The following is a 23,427-nucleotide window of genomic DNA, read 5'->3' as shown; positions in this document are numbered from 1 at the left end:
GCCTGTTAGATATTCTCTCTCTCTCTCTCTCTCTCTCTCTCTCTCTCTCTTTGCCCTTCCCCTGTGAGCTCTCTTTCAAAATAAACAAATAAACATTGAAATAAAATGAAAATGTGAGCCATAGACCGGGAGAATATTTAGAAAGCATAGATCTGATATACAACTAATATCATAATAAATGAAGAACTCTCAAGACTCAATAATAGACAGATAACCTAAAAATTTTTTTAACAGACGAAAGATCTGAACAGGTACCTCATCACAGAAGATTTGTGAATGGCAAACACTTGAAAAGTAATTCAACCTCATTAGCCATCAGAGATGCAAATTAAAATCACAATGAAATATGCTTGCATACCCATCAGGGTGGCTATAATTAAAATAATAATACTTCGTACTGAGAAGGATGTGAAGCAAATGTTGGTAGAAATGCAAATATGCCACTTTATGAAATGGCTTGGCAGCTTCTCATACAAATTAACATGCCCTTACCATTTACCATACATCCCAGCAATCTCATTCCTAGGTATGTATCAAACAGAAATTAACGCATAAGTTCAGACAAATACTTGTACACAAACTTTCATAGGAGTTTTCTCCATAACAGGCAAAAACTAGGAACAATCCAAATGATCATCAACTGATGAATGGCTAAACAAAGTCTGATTAGACCCCTGCCCAAGGAATACTTTCAGCAATAAAAAAGAACTGCTGATACTCAAAACAACATGGAGGAGTCTCAAAACCATTATGCTAAGTAAAAGAAGTCAAGACACAAAAGGTAACATTCTGTGTGCTTCCATTTATATGAGAGCCTGGAAAAGGCAAAAACCACAGTGACAGAAAACAGATCAGTGACTGCCAAGAGCTGGGGCTGGGGGAGAAAACAGACTGCAAACAACAGACACAAGGGATTATTTTGGGGTGACAGAAATTTCAGTACCATGATTTTCTATACTATATCATGATTTGGTGGTGGTAACACAACTGTACACATCTGGAAAAACCCATCAAACTGTACACTTAAAATGGGTAAGCTTTATCCTATGTACATTATACTTCAATACAACTTATAGTATAGCTACAAAAATCTCCAACTCTCACAGCAGAAAATGCTACAGTTACAGACTGAAAGTAGAAGTTGCTGAGTTTAGAATCACTTGAACACAAAAGTGGGTAACACAATATTTGGGTATTTCTATGGGCATGTCTCTTTGAAGGCACAGGTGATAATTAAAGAATAATCATGACAGTTAAGAATGAAGCAGAAAAGGTTCTAAGTAGTATCATGGATTTTTAATTCTTTTAAAAGCATATCCCATATATGTCCATTTCAACAAAGTTCTGAAATATTATTAAAGTAAAAATATAATGATAAAGAAAACCTTAAATCCTCAAAGCCACTAAACACCTATTAGAATGACTAGAAATTTTTGGGGGCGCCTGGGTGGCTCAGTCGGTTGGGCGTCCGACTTCAGCTCAGGTCATGGTCTCACTCTTCCTGGGTTCAAGCCCTGTGTCGGGCTCTGTGCTGACAGCTCGGAGCCTGGAGACTGCTTCAGATTCTGTCTCTGTCTTCCTTCCCCTCCCCTACTCGCTCTCTGTCTCTCTCTCAGATATAAAAAATAAAACATAAAAATAAAAAAAATGACTAGAAATTTTTAAAAAAGAGAAAGAAAAAAGAGAATAATAAGTGTTAGTGAGGATGTAGAGAAATTGGAACTCTCATACATTGCTAGTGAAAACACAAAATGATGCAGCCACTGCGGAAAACAGGTTAAAGGTTCTTCAAAAAGTTAAACACAGAATTAGCATGATTCGGCAATTCCACTGCTAGGTATATACCCAAAGGTATTGAAACCAGGAACTCAAACATTTGTACATGAATGCTCATAGCAACATTATTCACAATAGCCAGAAGGCGGAAACAGTCCAAACAACTGTCAACTGATGAGTGAACAAACAATATGTGTTATATCCATAAAATGGGATTTTATTCAGCCATAAAAGTAATAAAGTACTGGGATGCCTGGGTGGCTCAATCAATTAAGGTCTGATGTGATTTCGGCTCAGGTCATGACCTCACAGTTTTTGAGTTCAAGACCTGCATCAGGTTCTGCACAAACAACATGGAGCCTGCTAGGGATTCTCCCTCTCTCTCTCAAAATAAAAAAAAAAAAAAAGGAAAGATGCCTGGGTGGCTCAGTTGGTTAAGCGTCTGACTTCAGGTCAGGTCATGATCTTGCAGTTCATGAGTTTGAACCCTGCATCAGGCTCTGCACTGACAGCATGGTATCTGCTTGGGAATCCCAATCTCTCTTTCTCTCTGCCTCTTCCCCACTTGCACTCCCTCTCTCAAAATAAACTTAAAAAAAAAAAAAAAAAAGGAATAAAGTACTGATATATGCTATAATGTCGACAAACTTCAAAAACATTATGCTAAATAAAAGAAGCTAAATGAAACAAAACATCACATATTATATGATTCCATTTACATGAAATATCTGGAATAGGTAATCCACAGAGACAGAATGCAATTGGTAGTTGCCAGGGCTGGGATGAAGATAGAATGCAAAGTGACTGCTTAATGGGTAGAGCTTTTTCTTTTAGGGTGATAAAATGTCTTCAAACATTACTTAAACTGAAAGTTCAATCTGGTTTTGAGCTTTGGTACTTTAAAGTTTATACTTTTCTTGGGACCCCTGGATGGCTCAGTTGGTTTAGCATCTGACTTTGGGTCATGTCATGATCTCGCAGTTCATGAGTTCAAGCCCCACATCAGGGTCTCTGCTGTCAGCCAGTGTGCAGCCTGCTTTGGAACCTCTGTCTCCCGCTCTCTGCCCCTCCCCTGCTCTCTGTCTCGCTCTCACTCTCAAAAAAAAAAAAAAAAAAAAAAAATTTACTCTTGTCCCTGTTAAATCTCACTTGCTAGTTCTTCTTGAACCATCATTTTTGTTTGTGACTGAACTTATTCAACACGGAAAATGTGCCCTCAGCATATGTGATAAGTGTCTCTTCTAGGTCTTTATCAAAGAAGTTGATGGAAATAATTATTAGGGCAGGGACAAGGGGTGCCTGGGTAGCTCAGTCAGTTGAGCATCCAACTCTTGATTTGGGGTCAGGTCATTATCCCAGGGTCATGGGATCAAGCCCTGTGTCCAGCTCCACACTGAGCATGGAGCCTACCTAAGATTCTCTCCCTCTCCCTCTGCCCCTCTCCCCTGCTTCCTACACTCTCTCTAAAAAAAAGACAAGGACAAGAATAGAGGTCTGTATGACCTGATCATATCAGGCTGGTCCTGACACATCAAATCAACCTTCTTTTATAGACATACTTCAAACAAGTATTAATACAATCAGCTGTAACATTAGCAAAGAAATCCCAAAAAGTTCTTTACTCATTTAATAAAAAAGTATACATTGCTTACTATGTGTCATATATAATGCTACATATAAATTAGAAACATGATAATGGAAACAGTCATTCTTTGCAGTGATCATTCCTATTGTTAAAAAGAAAACCACAGGCCCAAAATGGTGTCACTTAGGTTAAGGCCTCTAGTCGGTAAACCAATACCTAACTGCAGTTTCAAACCCAGGAATGTAACCTTTAACCTGTTGACATGGAATTTCCTGGTCAATACTCAGAAATTTACTAATAGACCCCTTCTGCTCGCTTTAAGAGGGCAACCTTGCCTAAACAATGCATTCCCTGCTAATAAATTCCTTTCTGGTTTTTTTTTTTCTTCCCTTTTTTTTTTTTTTTTTTTTTTTTTGCTATGCCCTCTCTCTGCCTTTAAAAACCTTTTTTCTTGCTTAACTCCTTAGAGCTCCCTTCTCATTGCTAGAGGGGATGCTGCCTGATTCATGAACCAACTAATAAAGTCAATTACATCTGTAAATTTACTCAGGTTGAATTTTGTTTTTTTCAACACTATAAGGCATTATTCTTGTAAAGGCAAGTTGGCCAACAAAGTAAAAAAGAGAATCCCAGGGGCGCCAGGGTGGCTCAGTTGATTAAACATCTGAGCTCGGCACAGGTCATGATCTAATGGTTTGTGGGTTTGAGCCCCACATCGGGCTCACTGCTGTCAGTGTGGAGTCCTCTTCAGATCCTCTGCCCCCCTCTCTCTCCCCCTCCCCTGCTTGCTCTCTCTCTTAAGAATAAACATTAAAAAAAAAAAAAAAAAAAAAGAATCCCAAAAGTTCATTCGGAGGATCAAACCCTACCAATTAAAAGATTCTTGAGATTTACAATCCTCCTATTAAAATGCCAATATTCAGTACAGTTCACTGGTTAGGCCAACCTCAGTATAAATTACTTGAACCCAACAAGAAAAACCATCCAAACCTAATCCTTCCATCTGTGGTCTCTGTTTCTAGTTCCTCATTCCCCATTTTCTAATCTCAATGAAAACTTATTCATTCAATAATTACTAATTATTGTACATTATTATAACTGTAATAGGAAACTACTGAAAGACTTTAATCAAGAAAATGGCTAAACATTGGTGCTGCATAAATATTGACAAAATGAAAAAATTGGAAGATAAAACTGAAAGAAAGAAGGTACGGCATAGGTGATACAGTTAAAGGTACTACAATAGCATTGTGTGGTAACAGATGGTAGCTACAATTTTGGTAAACACAGCATAACATACAGAGGTTTGTTTTTTTTTTAATTAAGTTATTTTAATGTTTATTTATTTTTGAGAGAGACAGACAGAATGTGAGGGGTGGGAGGGGAGCAAAGAAAGAGGGACACAGAGAATCCAAAGCAGGCTCCAGGCTCTGAGTTGTCAGCACAGAGCCTGACACAGGGCTCGAACTCATGAACTGTGAGATCATGACCTGAGCCGAAGTCAGATGCTTAATCGACTGACCCCCCAGGCACCCCCCACCTACTAACTTGTTGATTGGCTATGTTGTACACAAGAAACTAATGTAACATTGTGTGTCAACTATACTTCAGCTAAAACAAAACAAAAATCTAAAAGAAAGAAGAATAAACATGATCAGATTTGTGTTTTGGAATTAACAGACTTTAGAGCGAAGAGTGACCTGGAAACGAAGAAGACTGAATACAGTGTTAACATAATAAGGCCACCAAAATGACCTAAGTAAAAAGACTGTAAATGTGGCTTAGAATGGGCAACTGTGGTGAAAAAGAGCAGACCACCTGGAGATGTTGGGAACTAAGGCTCTCTGGGTGATTGGATAGGGAGGGGAAGAAGGGCAGAAGAGGAGTCAAGAAGGACTTCCAGGTCTCTGGCTTTCAACTACTGGGTGGATAATGGTGATATTTAATAAGACAGGGACCAAGGAAGAACTGGTTTAGGGGAATAGAGAGGCAGAACAGGGGCGTTTGGGTGGCTCAGTCAGTTGAACATCCGACTTCAGCTCAGATCATTATCTCGCCATTTACGTGTTCCAGCCCCGCATCAGGCTCTATGCTGACAGCTTGGAGCCTAAGAGCCTGCTTCAGGTTCTGTGTCTCCTTCTCTCTCTGCCCCTCTCCTGTTTGCACTCTGTCTCTCTCTCTCTCAAAAATAAATAAAAACATTTTAATTTTTTTTTTTTAAAGTAAGGCAGAATAAACAGATGGAGTGAGTTGTAGGGTGGTATAGTTCAGTGGATTCATATTAGAAATACAGAAGACAGAGCACCTGGGTGGTTCAGTAGGTGGAACATCCAACTTGATTTTCAGCTCAGGTCATGATCCCAGGGTTGTTGGATCAATCCCCATGTCAGGCTCCTCACTGAGCGTGGAGCCTGCTTAAGATTCATTCTCTCTCTCTCTCTCTCTCTCTCTCTCTCTCTCTCTCTCTCTCATATTCTCTCCACCCCTCACTCCCTCTATACCCCCTCCCCTGCTCTCCCTCAAAAAAAAAAAAAAAAAAAAAAGGTGGCACGCCTGGGTGGCTCAGTTGGTAAAGTGGCTGAGTTTGTGAGTTTGGCTCAGGTCATGATCTCTCCGTTCATGGGTTTGAGCCCCGCATCAGGCTCTGGGCTGGCAGCTCAGAGTCTGGAGCCTGCTTTGAATTCTGTGGCTCCCTCCCTCTCTGCTGCTCTCCCATTTGCACTCTGTCTCTTTCTCTCAAAAAATGAATAAGCATTTCTAAAAATTTTTAATTAAAAAAAAGGAAAGAAAGAAACAGGGGCACCTGGGTGGCTTAGTTGGTTAAGTGTCCAACTCTTGATTTTGGCTCAGGTCATGATCTCACCATCCGTGAGATCAAGCCCCACGCCAGGCTCCACCCTGACAGCATGGAGCCTACTTGGGATTCTCTGACTATCTCTCTCTGCCCCTTTTGTACACACACTCTCTCTCAAAATGAACTTAAAAGAAAAAAAAAAGTAGTTCTTTTACAAATCTCCCAAAAGATAAATAAATCAGCTTTTTAAATGGGCAAAGAATATGAATAGACATTTCTTCAAAAAAACATTGCAAATAGCCAATAATCACATTAAAAGGTACTCAATGTCATTAGTCCTCAGGGAAATGTCAATCAAAACTACAAGATACCACTTCAGACCCACTATGATGACTAAAACCAAAGACAGACAACAGCAAATGTTGATGAGGATGTGAAGACATCATATACTGCTGATAGGAATGTAAAATGGTACAGCCACTTTGAGAAAGAGCCTGGCAATTCCTTATTTAAAATGTTAAACATAGAATTACCATACAACCCAACAATTCTACTCCTAAGTATATACCCAAGAAAAATCAAAACATATCCACATGGAAATCTTTACACAAATGTTCACAGAAGCATTATTCACAACAGTCAAAAGGTAGAAACAACCCAAATATCCATCAACTGACAAAATGTGGTATATCCATACAATGAAATATTGTTCAGTGATAAAAAAAGAATGAACTACTGCTACATGCTACAACATAGATAGACCTTAAAAACGTCATGCTAGAGGGACATGTGGGTGGCTCAGTCAGTTGAGCAATGGACTCTTAATTTCAGCTCAGGTCATGATCTCACAGTTTGTGAGTTCAGGACCCACGTCAGGCTCTGTGCTGGCCTGCTTGGGATTCTGTCTCTGTCTCTCTCTGCCCCTCCACCCCAGCCCCTCTCAAAAATAAGTAAATACTACATTAAAAAAAAAAAAAAAATCACGTCAGGGGCGCCTGGGTGGCTCAGTCAGTTAAGCGTCTGACTTCGGCTCAGATCATGATCTCGCAGTTTCTGAGTTTGAGCCCTGCATCCAGCTCTGCAATGACAGCACAGGGCCTGCTTCAATTCTATCTCCGTTTCTCTCTGCTCCTCCCCCACCTCTCTCTCTCAAAAATAAATATTTTTTAAAAAGTCATGCTCACTGAAAGAAGCCAGTCACAAAAGGCCACATATTGTATGACTCAATTTGTATGAAATGTACAGAATAGGCAAATGTACAGAGGCAGAAAGTAGATTACTGGTTACATAGGGTTGGGGGAAAGGGAGATAAAGAGGTGACAGCTAAAGGGTCTAGGGATTCTTTCTGAAGTGATGACAATGTTCTAAATTTGACCGCAGTGATAGCTGCATATATCTGTGAATATACTAAAAGTCACTGAATAGTACAGTTTAAATGGATAAATTGTATCATATGTGAATTATATCTCAATAAGCTTTTAAAAAGAAAAAGTAATTCAGGAATACTCTCTACTTCAGTTGGGCTAGGCTAGGACTCCAACAACCTCAGTCCAGGAATTCCCTATGCAACACAATACCTTAAAATGAAACCTTCAATTTTAGTGGCAATAGTTCTCAAAAGGGTACATATTAGAATGAGTTGTAATGCTTTAAAGAAAATACAGATCCCTGGGACCACCCCAGTCCCACTGGATCAAAATCTTTATGATAGTGTATGGATTTATATATATATATATTTTTTACATTCCAGAGGTTAAAAGGAAGACAACGTGAGGCTTTTAATAGACATGTTGAGAACAAGTGAAAAAATTTGAATATGGTCTTTATATTAGATGCTATTATTAAACTGATGTTAAACTTCTTGTATCTGATAATATATTGTTACTTAGGAGACTATCCTTGAGCTTACAAAAAATACTTTTAAGGGTGAGGCACATAAGGTCTGTAACTTGCTTTGAATTGTTTCAGGAAAAAATATACATAAATACACACAGATAAAACAAATATAAAGTTACAACCAAATCAGTCAACCTAAGTCAGTTTATATGGGTATTCATTGTATTTGAAAATTTCAAATTTCAAAAGAAAAAGTTAGGTAGCAAGAAAATTCCCGATTCTCCCTGTAGCTTAAGAGTCACAAACTTCAGGTCAAAAGGAAATCTGACCCAAAAATTAATTTCCCTGTTGCTATAAGAAGACTTCTTCCCCATCCTCACTTCCCAGGATGGACAAATGGACAAAGCTTTCTAATCCATATGTGCCCAAGATTTATAATCCCGAAGAACAGATGAGATTACATTTTAATGGGAACAAGTGTCTGTTATTGTACCCTGAAAATTACTAGTGTGCTTTGTCCTTTAGAAAGAGGGAAGAGTGTGATTTCAGCAGGAAGTCAATGAGTACCTTCAGTAAAAAGCAGAGGCACTAAAGGTAAAAGAGTAGAAGATGCAATCACAGGCGAAAAAACTGCCCAGACTACACAGCTTAACTTTTGTTAGATCCCGTCTATCATACAAATCCTAGACAAAGAAAAGGCTCATTCTTTCATCCAGGATATACTGAAGTGCCCAGTACCTTATCCTATCCTCATGTGCTAAATATGTATATCAAAGAGCTATACACAGAAGCAATCTAACTTCACAAGGTTAAGAATCCTGTTTATAAGGGGGTATCTGGGTGGCTAGGTCGGTTAAAGGTCCTACCTCAACTCAGGTCATGATCTCACGGTTCGTGATTTTGAACCCTGCATCAGGCTCTGTGCTGACAGCTCAAAGCCTGGAGCCTGCTTCGGATTCTATGTCTCCCTATCTGCCCCTCCCCTGCTGGCAATGTGTGTGTGTCTCTCTCTCTCAAAAATAAACATTTAGGGGCGCCTGGGTGGCACAGTCGGTTAAGCGTCCGACTTCAGCCAGGTCACGATCTCGCGGTCCATGAGTTCGAGCCCCGTGTCAGGCTCTGGGCTGACGGCTCAGAGCCTGGAGCCTGTTTCCGATTCTGTGTCTCCCTCTCTCTCTGCCCCTCCCCCGTTCATGCTCTGTCTCTCTCTGTCCCAAAAATAAAAAATAAACGTTGAAAAAAAAATTTTTTTAAATAAATAAACATTTAAAAATATATAAAAAATAAAAACTTAAAAAAAAAAAAAAGAATCCTGTCTAGGAGAATACTCTCTCCCAGAAAAATGCATTCATTCAATCACATTGAATCTTCTTGACTCTCCCTACATGATCAGTACCAGTGATAGCATAAGAGAGCAATCAGAATATATTCCATTAAATTCCACTTTCTATACTTCACTTTGAAAAATTAAACTATCTAAATCCTAGAAAGAAAAATAATAAATGTGGCCATGACAAATGACAATCAACAATTTGTTCATAAAGCAAGGGACCATCTTTACTGACACTTACCAAGCTGGCAGTAAGAGAAGGTGCAGATTGTCCAAGAGACTGGTTCCTCATTCGAACCAGGTTTGATGCTTCTCCTGAAGACTGCCAAGTCACCTGTCCCACACTGCTATGTACACTGCTGGACAAGGGGAGCAGCTGCTTACCTTCAAACACAAGGTTCAGAAAATATACTTGTAATTATTTATTAATTAACAAGTGAAAATACACACTGATATCAAGTGGATAAAAGTATACCAATTCAAAACAAAATGAAGTTCTGCCATACCCATTTTAGAATCTGTAGCCCTTTAAAAATTCCAACTGCCTTGGGGTCCCTGGGTGGCTCAGTTGGTTAGCATCTGACTCTTGATTTCGGCTCAGGTCATGATCTCATTATTCGTGGGTTCAAGCCCCGTGTCAGGCTCTGCACTGACAGCATGGAGCCTATTTGGGATCCTCTCTCTCCCTTTCTCCCTGTCTTCTCTCTCTCTCTCTCTCTCTTTCTCTCTCAAAAATAAATACACTGTTAAAAAGATTCCAGGGGTGCCTGGGTGGCTCAGTCGGTTAAGTGTCCAACTTCATTCAGCTCAGGTCATGTCTCACAGTTCATGGGTTCAAGCCCCACATCAGGCTCTGTGCTGACAGTGCCGAGCCTGCTCGGGATTCTCACTCTGCCTCTCTCACACACACGTTCTTTCTCTCTCAAAATACATAAACAAACATTAAAAAAATACAATAAAATTCTCTGTAATATCCACCACCATGCCAGCCCCCAACCCAGACATCCAACCTAGCAAGCTAGGAGTTTTCCAGTCTCTTCCATGCTACTTAGTTTCTCACCAACTCAATGCAACATGAGTGAAGCAGGCAGCTTCTCCTAGACAAGTTTGGCCCCTCGGTTTCCAGAAGACAAACACTGGATCTATAATGCTCTGTCTAGACTCCATGTGTTCAGTCCAGGATGACTGACTGCCTTAATCCCAGTGAAAGAATACAAGAAAGTCACTTAAAAAGACTGAGTATCTAGAATTGCAATGACTTTCCAATTCAAGTGCAAGTCCCATTTCAACCTCTTCCTTCATATTCTTCACATTGCTGCTAGTTATTTAACCAAAACAAATGTGATATCATTCCCCGCCTTAAAATATTTCTGATGACTCCTTACTGTTTAAAATAATTAGCCAAACTTTTAAAAAAACTAAAGAGATCCTTGGTGCGACTGGATGGCTCCATTGGTTAAGTGTCTGACTCTTGATATCAGTTCAAGTCTTGAACTCAGGGTCATGTGAGTTCAAGCCCCACACTGGGCTCTGAGCTGGTCATGAAGACTACTTAAAAAAGCAAAAACAAACAAACAAACAAACAAACAAACCTAAAGAGATCCTCAATAAATCCAGATTATCTTCCTGGCCTCATCTCCAACTCTTTTCCACACCCATTTGCTCACTCAACTTCACGTATGCCCTGCATTTTCACCTGGCTTTATCCTGATCACCCAATTCACTTGAAAATTCTTCCTCTTCCTAGCAAAATCCTATTCAACATGGAAATACCTGCTGTAATAAAGGTGTGAGCAAAAGGAGTTTTTAGTTTTGTTTTTGCTACAACATATCCTTTTATTGCAACAAAATATGATGCAAATTATTTGGAGGGCAATTTAGCAAAACTTATTAAAATTTTAACTCAAATGTTTGAATCCAGCATTCCACTTGTAGGAATGCAGTAAAATGAAAAAAATAATAGTCCAGAATGCTCACCTTAGCAATGCTCACCAGGATAAAACTGGAAATAAGATAAACATTCATTATAGTTTAAAGAAATTATAATATCTCCACATAATGAAATACTAAACCCATTAAATGAGGCACCTTGGGGCGCCTGGGTGGCTCAGTCAGCTTAGTGTCCAACTTCAGCTCAGGTCATGATCTTGCGGTTCGTGAGTTCAAGTCCCCGTGTCAGGCTTTGTGCTGACAGCTCAGAGCCTGGAACCTGCTTAACATTCCATGTCTCCCTCTCTCTCTGCCCCTACCCTGTTTACGCTCGGTCTCTGTCTCTCAAAAATAAATAAACATTGGGGCGCCTGGGTGGCGCAGTCGGTTAAGCGGCCGACTTCGGCCAGGTCACGATCTCGCGGTCCGTGGGTTCGAGCCCCGCGTCGGGCTCTGGGCTGATGGCTCGGAGCCTGGAGCCTGTTTCCGATTCTGTGTCTCCCTCTCTCTCTGCCCCTCCCCCGTTCATGCTCTGTCTCTCTCTGTCCCAAAAATAAATAAAAAACGTTGAAAAAAAAAATTTAAAAAAAAAAAAAAAATAAAAAAAAATAAATAAATAAACATTAAAAAAATTTTTTTTAAATAATAATGAGGCACCTCAACATGCAGTCAAGAGAAAAATGTTCAACATTTCCTGTTGAGTATAAAAAGCAGAAAGGAAATATGTGGCATACGATTCCAATTTTGATTTTTAAAATAAAAAAGTTTATGTATATTTACATAAATTTTTAAATATATATTTAAATATAATGGAGCATATATAAATAGTTGGAGAGAGGGAGACAGAAGACTAAGAAGAACTTTTCACTTTGATAATAATGCAGGTCTTTTAACTCAAATTTTTTATTACTGGTATATCTACTTTTTTTTTAAGATTTATTTTATTTTGAGAGAGACAGACAGAGACAGAGAGAGAGAGAGAGAGAGAGAGAGAGAGAGAGAGAGAGTGTGTGTGTGTGTGTGTGTGTGTGTATGTATGAACTGGGGAAGGGCAGAGGGAGAGAAAAAGAGAAGCCCAAACAGGCTCCATACTCAGCACAGAGACCAACACAGGGCTCAATCCCACAAACCATGAGATCATGACCTGAGCTGAAATCAAGAATTGGAGACTCAACCAACTGAGCCACCCAGGTACCCTATGGTATATTTACTTTTTTAATCAGAAACATGCAATGTTTTTTAAAAATCTAGTTATCTTTCAGGTCTGTTCTCAAATGTATGCTTTACCAAAAAGCCTTTCCATAAAACCCTCTACAAAAAGTAAGAATGGTTCTCTACTCAAAACTTCCATAAGGCCAGAGTAGAGACTGCCTGCCTTCTTTCCTTCCTTCTGCAAATGTTGCCATGTTCTCCAGATGACCTGCCTACTCCTCATCTATATATTCTAAAGGAAAGAGATCATTGACTTACCCTATCCACATATACAAAGGCTAGTATCATAGCCCTATCTCCCTTCAAAATAAGGGCTTACTGGGGAAAGGCTTATACATCTGCAAAAGAAACCCATTTGGATATATACAAGTCTGGGCTTGAAGCATACCAAGGTTTGCCAAGAATTTGAGGAAAACAAACAACGTAAGAAGGAACAATATGAACAAATGGAGCAACTGGCCTTTTAGTAAAGAAAGAACTCAGAAGAAAAGAAAACTTAAAAATTATAATTATTCTTACAAGGATTCAAAAGGCTAATGTGTAAAATAATCCCAGTTAAAGATGGCTGACTGAGGACATACTTTTATCTTTGGTCACCAAGGACAGTAAATGAAAATAAAGAAGTAAAATATACAAACAAACAAAGGCTATAATGAGGGAGGGGGATTGACTGAGGAAATGAATAAAATTTGGGGAAAATCTAAAGCAGATAGGTGAATCATAACCAATGGAACTGGGCAAAGAAAGACACAAGGTATAATAAGCATAGAGGAAATTGCAGTTAAATGACATATGAGGCTACCCTGCAAAATCTCAGATAAGTTCAGTATTCAGAGATACAAGATACCAAAGAAGATATAAAGTTAAGACATAAAGCTGCACTCAGATTAACTGAAAATCTATAGGCAAACACAACCACATTCCCATATTGTACCACCCAGCAGCCAGACAATCACCTCACAGGATAGAAGGGATATGGGATCTCAGAGCAGAGTGATGGATTCTGGTTGTTAGGTGCTCAAAAGAAAGAGTTGATTCAGAAACAAAACTTTAAAAAAAAATTTTGATACAAAACTCAAAATTCTATTTACTCATACAAAATTGAGAAGGTAACACATCCTTATATTCATAGCATTCTGCTATGAAAAGAACCAAAAAAATGGCTTTATGTGATTAAATACATGCCTGGAAAAATAACAATTCCAATAAAAAAGTGCAAAGATAAAGCCAAGAAAATAGCCCTGAAATGGGACAAAAATAAAAAGAAATTTAAAACCATTTACCAAGAAGTATGGTGGGGTTTCTTCTCTATTAATCTAATATTTTTAGCTGAGGCCAAACAGATTCTCTTTTAATATTCTATTGATTTCTGAAAATTATGTCACATTTTAATGGTTTCCCATTTGGACTATAACTTCCTTATATAATTTCTTCCTCTTGAATTTTTTTAAAGACTTTTCAATGGGGAAGGTGGGGAGGCACTACCGGCTTTGGAAAGGATTTTGAAAATGGGGGTGGGGGCAGAAAATCAAAAGGAGTGCCTGGGTGGCTCAGTCAGATAAACATCTGACTCTTGGTTTTGGCTCAGGTCATGATACAGCAGTTCATGAGTTCAAGCCCCACATCGGGCTCTGCACTGGCAGTGCAGAGCCTGCTTGGGATTTTCTCTCTCCCTCTCTCATTGCCCCTTCCCCATTCTCTCTCTCAAAATAAGTAAACTTAAAAAAAGAAAGAAAGAAAGAAAATCAGAAGAAGCAAAGGATGTAAAGTCTACAGAAGTGAGCAGAAAGCAGAAGTCAAATTCAAAGAGAATAACCAGTGACAGTGGTCAACTAGGAGATAACTAACAGGCCCAGGAGGCTACCATTCAGACACCACCAGGAACTAGTAAAGAGAGGAAGATAGCCTTACCCTTAAGTGTTTTATACAAAACTACCACCAGAGAAGATGACAAGTCAACTGATATACCCTTAAATATTGACAACGCAGTCCCATATTTCTTAAAAAACAAATTTAGAGAGGCTCCTGGAAGGTTCAGTTGGTTAAGCATATGACTCAAGTCATGATCTCACACTTCGTGAGTTTGAGACCCACATGGAGCTCTGCACCAGTGGTGCAGAGCCTGCTTGGGATTCTCCCTCTCTCTCTCTCTCAAAATAAATAAATAAAAGCTTTAAAAAAAAAAAAAATTAGCTACTCACCTGACAGAGAACTGGCCAGGCTTCCTCTCCGCAACTTACAGTCATCCTGACTAAGTTGTCGTTGAAGTTTAGCTTTTCCAGTGGATGAAAACAGGTCAGGATTACTGAGCTTCCTGAAAAGCAGGGGACTAAGTCCAGTTATCACATCCTTCAAAGAAAAAAAGGTAAAATATAAAGTCTTTAAGGTCTTTTCTGAAAGTATAAGGACTTTATATTAAACATTCATTACAGTTAAATAGTGCCAGCATTTTCTACTTCCTGATCAATAGCTAAAGCCAAAAACATATTTCTTAGTAAAAGCTGTTTGGGTATGCTATGAAGGCTACAGGACACTGATTATAAATGCAAAAGAAGGGACGCTTAGGTGGCTCAGTCGGTTAAGCGTCCGACTCCTGACTTCGGCTCAGGTCATGATACCACTGTTTCTGGGTTCAAGTCCCGCATCAGGCTCGCTGGTGGGGTGGAGCCTGCTTGGGATTCTCCCTCTTTCCCTCTCTCTCTGCCCCTCCCCCACTCACTCTCTCTAAGTAAATAAACTTTAAAAAATAAAATAAATAAAAATAAATAAATAAATAATAAAATGCCAAAGAAAAAACGGGGGGGAAGGCTCACAAGATGACACATTAAGACATTTTGACAGGATGTATTATTCATAATGAGTACATGTCTAGTTATGTTTATTTATTTTCCTCCTTCTATTCACTCTTCCTATATATCCAGTAAAGAAAAGCATATTTTAGTTTTTAAAAAAAAATAAATAGCAGACCTTCCTTTACCTGATATACAAGGTTAGAAATGCCTCTAACATTCAATTAATGCTAAAATAAGATATAGAGATTTCTTTATAGGTCAAATAGGAGCTGAATACATGTTTCAATGAAAAAGCATAATAGTACTATGGAGAGGGGTGCCTGGGTGGTCAGTCAGTTGACCATCCAACTTTTGATTTTGGCTCAGGGCATGATCGCAGGGTCATGGAATAGAGTCCCACGTGAGGCTCCACACTGGGCATGGAGCTTGCTTGGGATTCTCTCTCTCTCTCCCTCTGCCCCCTCCCCAGCTCACACACACACATTTTTTGAAAAATTTTTAAAGTACCACGGAGAAAATACAGATAATATGGAACATTGACAGAGCCTCCTCCCATTTGTCTTTATTTTAATCCAGCTCATCCTGCTCCATCCCAATGCCTGTTCCTCTTCACTCAGTAAGCAATATCAACTCTCTTCAAGATTCAGACATTTTGAAGCAAACATGCACCTCATTGGCAGCATTGAAAGAGAAACTATTTTTAAAAAAATAAGGCAAATGAGACATATCTTTCACATTTCAATGAAAGAAACTAAAACAAATACAGGTAATTAGCACATCAAAGTGATATGGACAGGACAAAGACAAAATGAGAAACATAAGAAATAACTACAATCTATGTTACCTGCCATTTGAAGAATAAGACTCAAACAACTAGTAAAAGCCACAGGGGGGGAGAATGGGAAAATGCCAACCTTCTTCAGATTAAAAAAAAATAAAAACCTATAAGGTCATACACTGTGATTGGTGGGTTCACAAACATGTTCACAAACATAATACTGGTTGGTGGTGCCTATCCAGAATATAATTTACAAATGCCCCAAAATAAAAAAAGTTAAATAAAAATAACGGTTAAATAAAAATAAAAATAAGAGTAAGTTAAATAAAAAATAAAATAAAGAAACAAGGAAACACTATTTTTAAATTGGTAGTAAATGGATAAAATGATGAAGAGGGATATTTAGGCACTGTATCATTAAAGCAAATGGTGTGTCAAGATAACTATAACAGAAGTTAGCAGGGAGAAAGGGAAACTGGAAGCAGTAGCTAATACAAAAAGAGAAGACAGCAAGATAGCACTGTATATTCCCACCATCGGGTGTGTTAAGGATGAAATACTACCTATGCATCAAGGAGAAAGCATGGAAGGAAGCAGGGTTTGGGCACTAATGCTGATAACCAACCAAAAAAGGCCGGCCACTCACAGAGGCAACACCCCAGCATGCAGCTTTAGGTGGAGTAAGGAAGCATTGGAAGATATCAAGCTGAAGTAATATCCTAAATGAAGACAATAGGGAGAGGGAAAGGTCTCATCCCCAAAATAACTTACAAACCAACTACATCAGGAAGCCAGCACTGGGATGCCTGCCACACTGTATGGATGAGCAATTAGTCTTAGCCAGAAAAGGAACAACAACGAATACAGGACTAGAGCAGCACCAATTAAGAGCAAGTCCTAGCCTTTTCAATCTCCCTATTCCCTATCATAATATACCACAGGAAAAAAAAAAGCCAGAAAACAGAAAAAAATAAATAAAAGTATATCACATCCCTTCTTATTCCAAGACTCACCTGTCAAAACCTTGCAAAAGGAAGCAAATATAAATTAAATTGGATAAGAAATTTAATTTTTAAACAATTTTATTTTTAAGTAATCTCTACACCCAATGTGGGGCTCAAACTCAGAACCCCAAGATCAAGAGTCGCATTTCCACCAATTGAGCAAGCCAGGAGCCCCTGAAATTTAACTTTTAAATTAGTATGTCTTTTTTTTTTTTACTGAAGTATATTAGTCATTTCAGAAAAGTACACATATCCAAGCATATAACTCAATGAATTTTCACAAATTAAACATACCTATGTAACCAGCATCAAGATATATATTTAAAAAAAAAAAAAAAGACATAACCAAGCACCCCAAAAAGCCCGCTGTGTTCCCTTCCAAGCACTACCCAGGCTTCCAACAGAATAGATTATATAAAGTGAAAAACTTGGGGCACCTGGGTGACTCAGTCGTTTAATCATCTGACTCTGGATTTCAGCTCAGGTCATGATCTCAGGGTTCACAGGATCAAGCCCTGCCTCACTCAGGCTCTGTGCTGACAATATGGAGCCTGGTTAGGATTCCTGCTCTCCCTCTCACTCTAATTTTGCCCCTCCCCTGCTCATACTCTCTCTCAAAAATAAACAAACTTTTTTTAAAAAATTAATAAATAGGAAATCTTTATATGAATGGAATCAACTAGCCTGGACTTTTTAAGATTAAATTTACCCAAGAAGTCATTAAGGGACAGGATAGAATGAAGCAAATAATACAAAATCACATATAATCCAACAGAGAAAGAAAAAGTGTATAGGAGGTAGAACTTCCTTACTGATTTCCATAATAACTTCATATAGTTCTCTAGTTTCCATTCTAGTCACTTATGAGATCCATCCAAGCTGCATGTTTTCAGGTTCTATGGGATCCATTATACCCTTTAAACTCTTCCTTTCGGCTCAAAATAGATTAAATTGGTTTCTATAGTTTTTACAATCAAATGATTCTTAAGCAAATTAGGGAGTTAAGGAGGGGAAAGAGTCTAGGAAGACTTAGAGGCTTCTGGCTTGGGTAGTATGCTTATCAAGACAGGGAATACAGAAGGAGAAACAATTTACAAATAAAACACCGCTCTGACAATAGCAAATATCAGCATTAACTACAGATCATAGTACTTTTCCAATAACTATTAGGGGAACTATAAACATTTAACCTGAAAGAAAGAAAACAAAGGAGACATGAGTAACTCTCTAACTACATGAGTGCTATTTCTTATATTACAGGAAATTTCTAACTTCTGAGGACCGAATTAGAACTAATGGATGAAATTAAGGTCATGATCTCACAGTTTGTGAGTTCAAGCCCTGCATCAGGCACTGAGCTGATGGCACAGAGCCCGCTTGGGATTCTCTCTCTCTCCCTCTCTCTCTCTGACTCTTTCCCGCTCTCAAATTCTCTCTCTCTCAAAATAAATAAACTTTAAAAAAAAAAAAAAAAAAAAAAAAGAAGAAGGAAGAGCTGTCTAACAGTCAACAGGCCACCTTAAAAAGGAATGGACTGTGCCACCAGAAATACTGAAAAAGGTGAAAGCTGACCTAAAACAGTAATTCTCAAAATGTGGTCCCCCATACCAACAGCACCAGCATGACCTGTGACCTTGCTAAAAAATGCAAAATCTCAGGCTTCACCTCAGACCTACAAAATCAGAAATTCTGACAGAGGGGACCAGCAATCCATGTTTTAGCAAGCCCTCCAGGTGATTCTGAAGTACATGAAAGTTTGAGAACCACCAGACTAGGTCAAAAACTTTCAACATGATCCCACCAACACACAAATATACCAATCAGTTGTGAGGACTGTATCACAAATTACTTAAAATTTAAATAAAGTACTTAAGTTTGCAACCACTTTAATTAAATGAAAGCAGGTTCTTGGTAAACTCTACAATAAAGTCAATTCACCTGTCAATACAACATTCTTCAGTGAAAACTTTAAAAGGCAGAATTATAGCAAGCATCCCAGAAATTACACATAACCTATATTTATTTATGTAACATTATAACAATAACATATCTAACATATGCCAGGTAAAGTTCAACTGTCAAAAAAAAAAAAAAAAAAAGGGCTGAAAATTGCTTGACTACACAATCTCTACATTTTCTTCCCAAGAAGCTTCCCAAGAAGCTCTAGGAGCTTCTTGCTTTCTTTTTTAATTATGAGTACTGAGTTGTGCCCATTTTGCCTGTTGCCCTGGGAGCCCTCACAGAGACTTCTCTCTTTTGGCTCAAAACCATCTCCCTCCTCCACAATACCAAAGCAAATCTCACACGAACTTTACCCACAACGCTAGTGTTGTGCTTACACTGTACTATGCTATTAGGATAGTATTCAAAGGAAAGGATTCACAGCTGAAAAACTGAAGTCTACACAACTAAAAACATTTGTACCAGACTAAAAACCTGGATTAACTCTCATTGGGAGTTGTCTTATCCCAAATGACTGGTAATCCAGTAGGTAAAGAGAATTCTATACCTTGTGGCAGATTCTTCCTGATCTACCCAACAAGAGTCAAATCCAGGTGCCACACTAATCAAAGTCCATCCTCTTAATCCCTATCAAAAAACCTTTGCTTGATTATCTATCTATCTATAATGAACTTTGACCCATACCCCAAGCATATCAAACACAGACATAAATTAACTCTAAATGGATCATGAATCAAACTGTAAAACCTAAAACAATAAAACTTAAGAGTAAATTTTTGTAAGTTTTAGAGTTCTTAGATAAGATACAAAACACAAGTTTAAAAAGAACAAATTTATAAATTGGACTTCACCAAATTTAAAAACTACTCCTCTTCAAAAGATACTGTTTAAAAAAATGAAAACAAATCACACACAAGGAAAAATCATTTGCAAAACACATGTTAGAAAGGACTGGCATTCACTATATAGAAAGGTCTTACACAATTCAATAACACACAAGCCAATTAAAAACGAAAAAAAGACTGAACAGACACTTCAACAAACAAGAGGCAACTACGGCAAAAGAATATACAAAACCATCATCAATATGATTTATCATTAGGGAAACAAAAATTAAAATCAAATGAGAAGTAATGTCAGCACAAAAAAAAAAGGGAGGGGGGGCGCCTGGGTGCCTCAGTCAGTTGAGTGTCTAACTGATTTCAGCTCTGGTCATGATCCCAGAGTCGTTGGATCAAGTCCCTCATCAGGCTCCACGCTGCACATGGAACCTATTTGGTATTCTCTCTCTCCCTCTCCCCCACTCATGCACGTGCTCTCTCTCTCTCTAAAATAAAACAAAGCAAAACAAAACCCCACAGTTGCAAGCTAACATCTCCCCAGAGAAACAACTGGAAAACAAGCAGAAACTATCAGAACCACCTTTGTCAGAATTCTGGAAAATAGTCAAAGGTTTACAGTCAAGAAAATGCTGAATCAACAAGTAAACTTAAAAATGGTAGGAATGCTTTGTGGCATTTTTATGTGCCCCTGCCCACCCACTTCTTGATGTTAAAGCAGTGTGAAGACATCAGCTGGTGGTCCTAGTGCGGGACCTTGGTCCCTGATTCTAGAAGGAGCAGAACAAATCTTGTTTGCAAATTATTGTTTATAGCTGTTCTCACTTGTCTGGGGGCTGCCAAAAAGACTGACACAAGGCACTCCTTTATCTCACCTAACTCAGAATCTGCTCAAGGCAGAAAAGCAGGAGGCTTTGCTCAAAAACACTGTAAGGTGATCCAACCACCCAGAGCCACGTGGACCAAAAGATTAAAGGTGAGACAAAAAACAGACTGCCTAAAGCCTGGGAGGAAAAAGGGAGAGTTTCTCTGGAAAATTTGTGCAATCAAAATAGGGTAATTTAGAAAGTCCAAGGTAGGGGCACCTGGCTCATTCAGTTGGAAGAGCTTAGGACTTTTCATTTCAGGATTGTAAACTCAAGCCCCACATTGACTGTAGAGATTACTTAAATAAATACACTTAAAAAAAAATAATAATAATAGAAAGTGCAACGCAAAATGCATGCTCAAGAAAGACCTGAAAAGACTCTAAGCTTTCATTTCAGGCTGATCCCTATGCTCACTATAAGTCTAGCTAAGCAAAAAGTCCATATAGTGGTTTGCAAAGACCCTATAGGAGAGAGGTTGTTTATTTAGATTCTGGTGATCAAGGAAATCTCTATCTAAACACAAGCTAAGGAACAGAGACTTCAGCACCACAGTACAGTACCACAGTATACACAGACCAAGGAATATAATTTCTGCAAAAATAAATAAACAAAAAATAAATGCTGGGAAAACTCACTAGAAAAATGGACAACTACAGCCTTCAACAACCTAAAACAACAAACTCTGGAGAAAGGGGAAGTGATTTCCAGAGTTATCAATATTCAAATGTCCATTTTTCAACAACAACAACAAAAAAAAAAATCACAAGACCTACAAAGAAATGAGAAAGTATGGACCATTCAAAGAATCAAAATAACAGAAACCATGTCTGAGGAAACCCAGCATTAGACCTAGTAGTAAACTTTAAATCCCTTTCTTAAATATGTTCAAATGTACAAATGAAAGAAAATCAGAAAAACAATGCATGAAAGAAAAACAGGGTTGCATATATGATACTCAAGGAAAGACAATGTGAGCCAAGGATTTTATATCCAGGATAACTAACCTTCAAGGTAAAGGGCACAGGAAAACTGTTACCAATATAAAAATAATTCAGAGAATATTGTTCCAAGAGGCCCTTCCTAAGGAATCTACCAGAAAACAAGATTTACACAATCAAAATAATTAGAGCAATATCAGCATGTGATTAGCATTAAATATGCAGTCACTTGTAAAATGAATAAATGTACATTCAAAGGGAGAGTACAGTATATAATGGCTATATAATTTGAAAATGTAGATACACATTTTCAACCACAAGATGGAAGGGGAAGGTGGAGACAGCATATACCAAAAAAATTTAACAGTTCTCATTAATCATTGATGGTAGTACATTAGAATTGCCTTTAGAGACATATATTTACGTAGGACAAAGCAAATGCATAATTACTGGATATTCTAATTGTTGGTTCAAAACACTCTCAGAAGCTTCCCGGCTGTAATCTGAAAATGGCCCCTGTTTCAGGGGTAGGGAGAGACAAAAAAAAGAGGCAGGCCACTCCAAGTTGGTAGGTGGCAGTATTAATAACCAAAGGGAACTTACATAACAAGACTTGCCTTGGGCGGCAGCAAGACAAATACATCTCCACACCTGCCCACCAGATCTTGGTTTATAAAGAGGCCTTAACTAGGTGCAGTCGTGTATACCATGCAGGTGTTTTCAATACTACATCACTATCTCAAGGCTATGTCCTTGAAGAAGACTCTGGGAGCAGGAAAGGCAAGTGAAACCTATTTCCAAGGACAGGTGAGGAGCCTCCCAGAGCCCAGGTCCATCCGCAGTCATGTCTTTTTGATAACATTCTCCAATACTTAATTCTTTCACACCGTGAGTCTTTGGGAATATGATTCAAGGTAGGAAATAGAGAAAATACTGATGTAATATACAGGAGATTAAGTTTTTTAAAAAATCTGAGTAGTCCTTTGCAAATACACTGTTAATTGACAAGTAGTTTATGTATTTAACTCTCCACTGACAAGTTTAGAAACAATGACCAACATAATAGCAAAGAGTATCCTTAAGATATAGTTTGCAGTTGTTCTAAAATACCATTTCCCATTAAAAGAAACCAAGAGTTCTTAGAAAAACAGCTAATTCCAGGTCTAAGGTGGAAAATGAGCCCGGAACAGTTTGACCCATGAGATTGCAAAAAAAACTATCAAAACTATGAGGATCAGGTCCAAAAGACTAAGAAACCAATTGTTTCTAGACAAGAGGACAATCTGAGATTCAATTAGTACAAGAAAACCATCAGATGCTGTACATTTAAATGCCTGACCGGGGTGGCTCAGTCAGTTAAGCCTCTGACTTGGGCTCAGAAAGCCTGCTTCAGATCCTCTGTGCCCCTTTCTCTGCCCCTTCCCCACTTGAGCTCTCAGTCTCTCTCAAAAATAAATAAATAAACTTAAAAAAAAAAAAAACGTTTAAATGCCTAACCACATGAATAATAAGATGACAGGGAACTAATTACCTTAAAAATCAGGCAAACTTAAAAGGAAAGAATCAAGCCTTTCTTACATGTACTATACCACTGGGAACTAAATAGATGAGGGGAAGCATCTCCTTAAAATGTTATTCCAGTTAATAATTGAAAACAAAATGATAGAATTGTATCACCATTTTGCAACTCCCAATTACTGAATCTTGGCACTGAGCATCAAAACTGCTAAAATCAAAGAGTGAGCAGCAGAGATTACACACCTACTGTTGAAAGACCACACAA

The 23,427-nt window shown here is 38.4% G+C and overlaps 1 protein-coding gene across 9 annotated transcripts in view; it reads right to left on the bottom strand.

The window, feature by feature from the left end:
* MAST2 (microtubule associated serine/threonine kinase 2) overlaps positions 1-23,427 on the bottom strand; it is a 225,701-nt gene that overhangs the window by 182,719 nt on the left and 19,555 nt on the right. For all 9 annotated transcript variants that reach the window (XM_043574848.1, XM_043574854.1, XM_043574845.1 and 6 more), the window contains exons 2-3: positions 14,664-14,811; positions 9,563-9,705 (exon numbers count right to left, since the gene is read on the bottom strand). In XM_043574848.1, coding sequence (XP_043430783.1) covers positions 9,563-9,705; positions 14,664-14,811 — 291 coding nt within the window. The remainder of the gene's footprint in view (positions 1-9,562; positions 9,706-14,663; positions 14,812-23,427) is intronic.

The sequence above is a fragment of the Prionailurus bengalensis genome, chromosome C1, assembly GCF_016509475.1.
Source record: "Prionailurus bengalensis isolate Pbe53 chromosome C1, Fcat_Pben_1.1_paternal_pri, whole genome shotgun sequence".
NCBI lineage: Eukaryota > Metazoa > Chordata > Mammalia > Carnivora > Felidae > Prionailurus > Prionailurus bengalensis.
The sequence above is the reverse complement of the archived record's forward strand: the minus strand, read 5'-3'. Positions and strand labels throughout refer to the sequence as shown.